Source organism: Neoarius graeffei, chromosome 27 (assembly GCF_027579695.1).
Source record: "Neoarius graeffei isolate fNeoGra1 chromosome 27, fNeoGra1.pri, whole genome shotgun sequence".
Taxonomy (NCBI): Eukaryota; Metazoa; Chordata; class Actinopteri; order Siluriformes; family Ariidae; genus Neoarius; species Neoarius graeffei.
In genome coordinates, this window is record NC_083595.1 from 3790276 (window position 1) to 3800992 (window position 10717).

Here is a 10717-nt window from a genome sequence, read left to right on the forward strand (position 1 = left end):
CCGCGACCCCAAACCTCCCTCCCCTACCCTTGCGCGTACAGTATGCGCAGGGACCATCTACCATTCAAAGCAACGGATAGATAGCCTACCATACTAGCCCATTTTATCTAGATACTGGCCTACAATAATTACATAACACTATGGCAGAACAGACGCACACAACTGGTCAAAAACGAAAATCTGTATTCGAAAAGGCAACTACCAGGAAACTTTATGAAGAAGGACGAGTCAAGACCAGAGTGAACATTGGCGCAGCGGTCGACCGCTGGCGGCGACTCAAACAACAAAAAGGACTTCAAACCGATGCAATGGTGGCCCTGTTTCTACTCGATAGGTAAGATAACATTATGTATTTATTACATTTTCAGATAGGACAGTGTTGTCGTTTTAACAAGTGTACACCCTGGCAGCGAGAGCATAACCGATGATACGGACCACAATGTAGGTTTTGCTAAGTTAGCATGAGGGGTGGAGACACGGGGGGTGGGAGCATGACGAGGGGGGGCTTGTTTCTTTTCAAAATATGGCTTGTGGGAACCATTATTCCAAAATCTCGTACTCCACCGTTAAGTGCTCCTTAGCAATTGGGGCAGCCTTAACCAATGGCGTGCGTCGCCAGCCTATTTATGGTAGAGTGATTTTGAACTCTGGAGGCGCAACAACCCGTCCCCCCCTCGCTGTTTCCTGTCACACTCCTTCCCGTTTATCTGTGGCTGTGCTCCCACCGCTTGGCTTTGTCCACTTTTTGTTAGCAGTGCACTTTCCTGCGACGTGATTTTTTGTCTGCCGGTGACTGGTATGTATGCTTGTTCGAGCATGCTATTACTTTTGTTTACCTTGCTCAATTCAATGCTGATCCGCTTTTGGTCGCTTTTTTAGTGTATCCACCGTTTGGCTTTCCTCCGGTCTTGCTCAGCTGTGCATTTTGTGTGCGGTGATTTCCGAACATTCTCTTGGCGTCTGTTACTAAGTGCAGATGACCCATGGAATTCTGTGAGCCTTGCTGGGACTAGGCGAGAAGTTTTTGATCGCTTGGTATGTGCCCCTCCCCTTGTATTCCTACTACTCTGAGTTTATTAAGCGTGGCGTTAATTGAGTATTTTGCGTGTTCTTTAGGTGTTGCCGGTTTTGGTCCGGGTTTGCTGCTGTTCTTGCCAACGCGTTTCTACCGAGTGCTGCTTTCACTGATTGGTGCAGCTGCCTGTGAAACCACCAACCACCACAGCATTTTAACATTAGTTTTAACCTTTGTAGCGTGTGTGTGACTGCTTGTGTGTCTGATCATCATTCATCTATAATCAGTGTGCGTGTATATGTGCTTGGAGTGTGGCGTGAGGGATATTTTCTTTTCTGTTAAATTGGGTATTTTTGTTTATTTGCTTTAGCCCTGCTCAGGTACCACCAGCTGGCAGGAGGCCCTTTTTCTATAGCTGCGGATAGCCAGTGGGCTATCTTATTGGGCCTGATTTATGTTAATGCTTTTTCTTTATTGCTTATCTGTTTATTTGGTTTAATGCTCGCGAGAGCTTACTTTATGTGAACTTGTGTGTGGCTAGCAACCACATCTGTCAACTTTTTTTGCCGTGGCAAGCAGCCTTTTGTTGCCAGCTGTATGCCAGTACTGGTGGGAGGCCATTGCAAGCTGTGGATCATCAGTGGTCCACATAGTTCCCCTCCCTTAGTTTACATCGTGTGTGGTTGTGTTTTAATTGGTTAGTTTGTTGTGATCAAGCTGTATGTTATTTCTTTGTTTGATTTTCTCTCCTCATACCTCCTCTCTGTTTATTTATTTTTCAGGTGCTGAGTGCCCAAGGTGGGGTGGCAGCTGATCCCCTAGGTGGTGGTGTTCCCCCATTTTCCGTGTGTGTGTTCACATATGCCTGTGTGGAATTCTCCTTTTGTTGTGCTTTTGATTTATTTCGATTTGGTTTGCAGTGAGTGTGACACGTGTGCTTGCATGGTGTGCCTCCTTGGATCCCTCCTCCGTCTCCTGGTATCTTGCCCCCTGCTGGTAGGCCTTAACCCTGTTAATATTGATTTCTCCCTTAAGGCCAATTTATGCTGACAACCCAGTCCTCGCAGATGGCGTTGCAGATGGCGTCTGCGAAGCCCCTCCCCCCTTTGCAGACGCTCTGTGCGCACCTCCCAAAAATTGTGACCACTGCAGACAGCCTCGCAGACAGCGTCGCAGACAAGAGGGCTCTGATTGGTCCACTCTACATCCGCTGTACACGCACTTCCGCTTCCCTACTTTCCCAGTTTGGTTTGTTTTCACGACCGCCATTTTTAAAAACACGAGCGAAGATGGAGCAGCACGAAGAGCGGTTGATCGAGGAAGTACGTACATCTATACGACTCCAGTTCTAGTCATTATAAGTAACCGGAGGATAAACACTCCACTAACCACACCCACCAACTACTCCTAGCGATTTCGCGACTTCGCGCGCCCTTGCGTTGTGGCGGTGAATAACATTGCGCACGCCTATTACTCCTCGCTCAACGATAAATTACAACTGTCTCCGAAAAGCTATCTGCGAAAGCCTTGTCGCAAGAGCATGCAGAGGCCCTTACCCTTGCCCCACATACGGTACACGTCAGTCAAACCTTCGGATTGTGAGTGTGAATGAAAGTGATTGTTTGTGAAGTAAAGGAAAGAACTTTTATTTTTGTAAACATTGTAATAAAATAAAATAACCTTTTTGTATTTTCATAACTTTGGTCTCTGGTGTCTTTAGTCAAACGAACCTTGCGTGTCAACATTGTGAAGTGTTTTCTGGTTACTGTAATATTCCTGGGGTGAAAGTCCCCTGGTGGCGTAGTCAGTAATTGCTCTTCTGCTTAAGGTCAAATTTAGTCAACACGTGCTTTTCTGCACAAAGGCCACACAGTCATTACATTCATTTTGTTTTATTTTCATAGAGATAGATAAAGGTGAGGAAATATGGTTAGGTATCAGATATAGCTAGCTAAAAAAGGATAATAGCAACAATTCATAGGAAAGTCTCCTTACATTTGATTTGAAAAACCAGTATAAGGCATTCAAAACCAGTCAAACCCAATCAGTATAAACGAATTAAAACTAGCAATACAAGTCGAATCCAGTCAGAGCTCAATACATTCAGCTAAAGCCACTGTGTAGAAGCCAGTTTAATAGTGTTAAAACCAGGAATAATCAGCAAATCCCCTACAAAACAGAAATAATAATAAATGTAAGTTATGGATTGAGATTCTATGCTGTTACACTGACAGTAAAATCTGGTTTAGTTTCCAGCGGTCAGTTCCTCTGTCCTCTCCGGCTCATTCATCCTCAAACTGCTTGATGAGCTGGGTCAAGCTGGTCACTGCGGCGATGAAGGTCATGAACTCCTGGAAGTCACACTCGGCGTTTCCGTCGGTGTCGAGCGTCTTCATCAGAGAATCAAATTCGGCTGGGTCCTTTACAGCCTAGAGAGAGAGAGAGAGAGAGAGAGAGAGAGGTGGGGTGAAGACAGACAGTCAGAAAAACAGAGAGAGAGACAGACAGAGACAGTCAGAGAGACACTCAGAGAGAGACAGACAGCAAGAGACAGACACTCAGACAGCAATGGAGACAGACAGATGGAGACAGACAAATGGAAACAGACAGGTGATTTTGACTGTAGTTATTGCGGCTAATGTCGAGTTTCTTATTAACGTGTTTAATGATGGTGATTTTGTCCGTATCTGGTTTATAACGGTACAGAACGGAATATTATTTATTAAACATTAAAACATTCAAACTCACTGCTGAACTCCAGACTGAAAAAAAAAACAGGAAAGCCCCGCCCCCTAACTAAGTCTGTCTTTATGCTAAAGAGGCAGAGCTGAGCTGTTCCTTTACAAATATCCTTTATTTTTAAAAGCTAAGTGTGTGTGTGTGTGTGTGTACCGCTACGAATTTGGGCAGCTCCTGTGTGATCAGCTCCTTCAGCTCGCTCTTCGTCAGTGTGTATTTGTCTCCCTCTCTCTTCGAGTATTTGTGGAAGATGCGAATGATGGCGTTCATGCAGTTCTCCAACTCCGACATTGTTACACACTTACACACACACACAAAAAAAATAAAAAACATTGTGTTTAAAATGCAATAAAATACATCAGTGTAATAAAGTCATAAAACCATCTGTGTATGGGTGCCACCTGGGTCTCTTATATTTCCAGAAGAGAGAGAGCGAGAGAGAGAGAGAGAGAGAGAGAGACAAAACGTCAAAGGAACAAGGGCTCAGTGGGGAATGTGTTCTATCTGACCTGTAATGATAAAGTGAGCATACACTCTAAAAAATAATGGGGCCAGTACCGGTTCTTCAGGGCGATGCCATAGAAGAACCTTTTTCAGGGCTTCAAAGAACCGTTCATGCAACAGTTCTTTAAAGAACCATTTAAACTATTTGTTTGAGCAGTGAAGACAGATCTGTGTAAACATAGCCTATGTGCATTGACCAGCAAATGGGAAGAGAATGCCAGGATCTGAAGAACCATTTCCAATGTGAAGAACCTTTCGCATAATGTAATGGTTCATCACAGAGTTTTGACTGTCCATGGAACCATCCAGAGATTTGAAGAACCACTGAAGCACCTTTATTTTTTAGAGTGTACTTGCCAACGCCCAATTAAAGAATTTAGATAGGTTGCGCGGCGCAGTTGCACCCTTCTAGGGAGGTTCAGTAGTGCATTCTCCTGCTTTCTGAGTGCCATATTTGAAGAAAATCGATCGGGAAATCAGACCGACATATAGACATGCTTCTCACCTTGCCTCGGTGCTTTGATGCATGAATGATCTGATGACCAAATCGACTTGCACTTGTTATAACCAATCTTTTTTTTCTCCTTTGGAGAATTCATTATTCATGATCATCAGAGCGTGTTTTTTTTTTTTAAACTACAAATACTGGCACAATTTGTTGTAGTATGTGAGTTCATTGCTGATTGGCTAGAACCATAACAAGAACCAGTAGAATGGTGCAATAGAGCGATACAGTTTAGATTCAACATCATTATCGCTCTGTTCCATTTGCTCTCAGCTTCACATGTGACTATTTGCCGCTATATATTTGTATCCCATGTGCCGAAAACAGCTGAAGGAAGGTCAAAAGAGCAAATCCAACAGTGTTTGCTGATTATTTTGTCATGCGGTAGTTTTTAGATCTCAAAGCAGTAGGTGGTATTCACCTGCACTGTAAAAAATGTCCGGTCACGTGACTGCAAGATCTCTATAGCCTATAGGGGAGAGCGGGGTAAGATGAGCCACTTTTTTACATTTTTCATCATAACTACATGTTAAAGCCATTTTTGCTTCCAGTCTACACACCATACCAAATTTCAAAGTGTACTGTTACTATCTGAGCAAAACATAATTGATAAGCTCTTATGGTTAGAGTGATATTACCTCTTGAAAAAAAAATGTCAAGTGGCTCAACTTACCCCATGCACGGGGTAAGATGAGCCACTGTGTGGGGTAAATTGAGCCAACACAAAACATGTTAGGTTAACAAAGTAAACAACTTTTATTATTAGAAATGCAATCAGTGAATCAAGTCAAGTCAATCAAGTGGGGGATAGGGCCGTTGCATAGAGAAGGGGAGATGAAGAGAGAGGTGATAGAACGAGATGGGATAGGGAGGGATAGATAGATGGATAGAGAGAGAGAGATGCATAGATAGATAGAAAGAGGGATGGTTAGAGAGGGAATGAGAGATATACTATATTATAGAAATTACTAAAACAGTAGAACAGTGCCAAAAAATCTTATTTCTTTCAGTAGGTTAAAACATTGCTAAAACATGCAGCAATCATTCCATCAATCATTTCATCATTATTCAATGTTCCAAGCGTTCAAATTGCAAGGGAACACCATTTGCCTCTCCCTCCGTGCTGTCCCCCCAACAATAAAGGGGCGGGGCAATTTTTTCACAATATCCTGTCTTGACAGGACAGCCTCATCTTTCTCTTTGAAGACAAAGGTTGGCTTTCTTGCAGAGCCATGGCATGACCGGCTTCTTTTGACAAATCTTGCCTCTATTTCGAAGACATCCAATTTGATTATCTGGCCAATGAAGAAATGCACTTTCTTCTTCCCTGTGAATTTTGCCACAACATAATCCCCCACATCTGACAATATATATATGTGAAAACTTATGTGTCATCCATATTGGGTAAGCTCAGCCACCAATGGGGTAAGTTGAGCCAGTGGCTCAACTTGCCCCACATCTAATGGCTCATCTTACTCCGTGGCCACCATTTTGTAGAAAAATGCTAATAAAGGGGATTAGGCTAATCAAAATTATTTTTAATAGCATTCATATCATAGCTTAGAAAGCCACTAACTTAACCCTAATGTGTCTAAATATTATTCTACTTTTGTCTTCTCTAAATCATCTTCACTGTGGACAAACATGGAATTGACTTAGAAAGCACGAAAACACATTTTTATAAATATCTCCCTCACCTAGTTTGACTTGTGGTGCTCCTCTCCACAAGTGTAAGTAAATGGTCCCGCCCCTCTTTGAATGTGGTCACATGGTCACATTTGTTTACTGTTTCTTAGAAACAGGGGGTGGCTCATCTTACCCCCTGGCTCATCTTACCCCGCTCTCCCCTATACATAGCTCAGTGAGTATGTCTGTCAAAAGCAGGAGAATGCACTACTGAACCTCCCTAGAAGGCTGGGCGTTGGCAAGTATGTAAAGGTGTGTGTGTGTGTGTGTGTGTGTGTGTGTGTGTGCTTGTGCTTAAATGTAGAAAAAAAGCTGTGAGAGATAGAGAGCAAAAAAGAACACAAGGCTTTCATACCATTAAAAAGAGAAAAAAAGATTTATTGTGTTTATGAACAGAAACATCAGTATTTGGGGTGTAATTAAGAAAAATCATTTAGAAGTTTTAAACTTCAGTTATCTTTTTTACTAACCCCTCAGTAATAATAATAATAATAATAATAATAATAATAATAGTTTTAAATTATTTTATTTATATTTTCATTTTTTATTTATTTTGATTTCCAACTTTTTAAATTAAAATGTGTTATTTTAAAATTTTTCACTTCATAAACATAATGTTTATTTTATTTAATTTTGTAAATGTCTCTTAAATGAAAACATTTAAAATTCCAATTAAATGCAAAACACTAGTTTTAATAGATTTTATTTATAAAGTATTTACTGTACATTTGCAGATGTCATGTTTACTTTCTTTTTTTTATTACTTGTGCTGTTACTGACATATAGACTTGACATGAGATAAACTTTGTCAGTGTTTATTATAAGATAAAATTCTCAGAATAAAGTAGTTATTCTGAGAATATAAATAATATTACATATAATTACAAAATAATATTACATATGATTTTTCAAAACATTATTGACTTTACTTTGATATTGTATTTATTTCAGAAAATATACAAAATGATTGCTAAATGATGCACATTGTTTTCATTATACTTGGAATGAAATAATCCTTTTAGTGGTGTATTTTAATGTTTTATTTGCATTTTTCTGTACTTTTAGTATTTTATGTATTTTCTTTCTCTTCATGAAAATTGTGTGTAAGCTTTTTTCTTAGAAAGTCAAATTCCAGATAATGAAGTTGTGTAATAATTAATAGAAGTGCTGATTCGAGAATCTTTACACTCTGATACATAAAATGTGTGGAGAGAAAAAATAAAGAACTTACCAGAGAGAACAGCAGGACAACAGAGTGGGGTGTGTGAGAGAGAGAGAGAGAGAGAGAGAGAGAGAGAGAGAATAAATGACCAAGACAGACCAGCAAACCAGAGAGAGAGTGTTTAAATGTTGAGGCTGTGAGAGGCCACGCCTACTTGCACTGCCAATCATCTGAATACACCACACTGTAAAAAAAAATCAGTTGTTTTTACGGAAAAATACTGGCAGCTGTGGTTGCCAGAATAATCCTGTTAAAAATACAGTGAAATGTAAACAACATTACAGAATAACTTGTACATTTCACTGGGATTCCATGTACAATTAATGATAACTAAATGTAAATTTTACAGGTATTCAATGTACAATAATCAATACATAACTGTTAATGTTACGGATATTTATTGTACAATAGACGGCTACAAGCAATGATCTACTAGACAGATATTTTGGGGGGCTTTTTTCACCTTTATTGGATAGGACAGGGTAGAGACAAGAAATGAGCTGGAGAGAGGAATCAGGAAATGACCTTGGGTCGGAATCAAACCCGGGTCCCCAGATTCATGGTATGGTGCCTTATCCGCCTGACCCACAGAGAGCCTCTATTAAGACTTTTTTTTTTTTAACAGGGCAATGATGTAATTTTAACTATCACATTCTGTGTTAGTATTACAGTTTGTCTGTGTTTAAACTACAACAATTTGTAAATTCTACAAAAAAAAATGATCAATTCAACATATTCTTACTGTTAAATTAACAGTGGTATTTGGTTAGGAGTTTTACAGTATATTGATGTAAATTACACACTGCTTCATTGTTTTTGTATTTACAGTTTTTTTATGTCATGATTTTACATAAATTCACTGTTAATTCTACAGACATTTTTTACAGTGTCAGAGACATACTCACTAGAGCTATGTATATAGGCTATAGAGATCTTGCAGTCACGTGACCGGAAAGTTAACAGCCGCCATCTTGTCTGTAAAAAACACAGCTGAATACTGCTGCACTCGTGTACAGAATGGATCAATTTCAACCGACGGACTACACGGCTCATTTTTCTAAGGAACAGATAACTAGATATATGTCTAAAATAAACAATCTACAGATTAGTGACCCTTATCGCTTACCGGACGTAGTTTTCACGACCGTGTCAGTGGATATTGAACTGCCAGAGGTGGAATACCCAGACGTGTATAATTACCTCATCAACTTTCCCTCGCAGGCAGCACGGTGGTGTAGTGGTTAGCACTGTCGCCTCACAGCAAGAAGGTCTGGGTTCGAGCCCCGTGGCCGGTGAGGGCCTTTCTGTGTGGAGTTTGCATGTTCTCCCCGTGTCCGCGTGGGTTTCCTCCGGGTGCTCCGGTTTCCCCCACAGTCCAAAGACATGCAGGTTAGGTTAACTGGTGACTCTAAATTGAGCGTAGGTGTGAATGTGAGTGTGAATGGTTGTCTGTGTCTATGTGTCAGCCCTGTGATGACCTGGCGACTTGTCCAGGGTGTACCCCGCCTTTCACCCGTAGTCAGCTGGGATAGGCTCCAGCTCGCCTGCGACCCTGTAGAACAGGATAAAGCGGCTACAGATAATGAGATGAGACTTTCCCTCGCTGTTCAGTGGTGAAGCACTGCGTGCTTATAAATCTCTGGATTTATTTTTCAATCAGGAACTGCAAAAGGTTGTATTCTTTAAGAAGGCAGTTCTACCTGAACTTGTTTCAAAAAGTATTTTGGCTCCTATCCCAACTGCGTGTACAAGCACAGGCAAGCTTTGGTGCTACTGCAAGGAGCAGCAGTGTGGCACGATGTTGGAATGTGAGTCAGGTTTCTGTTCAATGAAGAAGTTCCACCAGACATGCTTAAAATTGAAAAGGATTCCAAAAAATGACATATGCCCATCATGTTGTACAACTATGAACAAAAACAAAAGGGATGCAAAAAAACAGGCCAAGTGAGAAAGCCATTTAGGCCGAAATAAGTGGTGTACTCAGCCTGACAGTTACTGTCAGTTTAAACTGTGTTTTATTTACTCTTGTTGCATTTGTTTTGTAATGCTGTTAAACTGTTATATCATAATATTGATACTTGTTTTTTTTTTTACATTACTATTAGTGGCATGCCTTGATTTGCGAGATCTTGTATAATCATTTTGCCACGTCAACTACGTACTAGTATTATACAAATTTGCATTTGTGTGTTGTGATAGTTGTGTGTAATATTTGAAGTACCTTAAATATTTGCAAGTGTCTTGTGCATATTTTTTCTGTGAAATAAAAGTTGAGTTACTAACCGTCATTAATTTATTAATTCCAATAAATGGGTTACAAGTAGATCTCATCTCATTATCTCTAGCCGCTTTATCCTTCTACAGGGTCGCAGGCAAGCTGGAGCCTATCCCAGCTGACTACGGGCGAAAGGCGGGGTACACCCTGGACAAGTCACAAGGTCATCACAGGGCTGACACATAGACACAGACAACCATTCACACTCAATTTAGAGTCACCAGTCAACCTAACCTGCATGTCTTTGGACTGTGGGGGAAACCGGAGCACCCGGAGGAAACCCACGCAGACACGGGGAGAACATGCAAACTCCGCACAGAAAGGCCCTCGCCGGCCCCGGGGCTCGAACCCAGGACCTTCTTGCTGTGAGGCGACAGCACTAACCACTACACCACCGTGCCACCCGTTACAAGTAGATTACATAATAACCTCCCCTTTGTCTCCAAGATCCTTGAAAAAGCTGTGGCACAGCAGTTATGCTCATATTTACATAGGAATAACATCCATGAAATGTATCAGTCAGGATTTAGACCTCATCATAGCACAGAGACAGCTCTGGTTAAAGTAGTAAATGACCTAGTCTGGCTAACGCGACTTCAAAGCTCTGCGAGCATTTGGTCTGGCAAAGCTACTAAGCCCAACCGTTTCCCAAAGCGTGTGGTTGACCCCCCTCCCTGAAATGCCTCAGTTTGCTACCGGTCAAAGCCAGAAAAGGCTGTGACGAAGCTTAAACCAATCACATCACTCTTTCCTCTGACGTATGTGACTAAC

General features: G+C 41.1%; 1 protein-coding gene and 1 long non-coding RNA gene across 2 annotated transcripts; one reads left to right on the top strand and one right to left on the bottom strand.

Annotated features, from left to right (window-relative positions):
- Window positions 1-569: 569 nt before the first annotated feature.
- On the top strand, window positions 570-2713 carry LOC132875066 (uncharacterized). Its single transcript, XR_009651755.1, has 3 exons — window positions 570-796; window positions 880-1035; window positions 1117-2713. It is a non-coding gene; the product is annotated as an uncharacterized LOC132875066 (long non-coding RNA).
- Window positions 2714-2891: 178 nt separating this feature from the next.
- Window positions 2892-7793, bottom strand: LOC132875065 (protein S100-B-like). Its single transcript, XM_060911656.1, has 3 exons — window positions 7681-7793; window positions 3908-4054; window positions 2892-3444 (listed from the first exon to the last, which is right to left on the bottom strand). The coding sequence occupies exons 2-3, from the start codon at window positions 4043-4045 to the stop codon at window positions 3298-3300; spliced, it is 285 nt and encodes a 94-aa protein (XP_060767639.1). The 5' UTR covers window positions 4046-4054; window positions 7681-7793; the 3' UTR covers window positions 2892-3297.
- Window positions 7794-10717: the final 2924 nt, after the last annotated feature.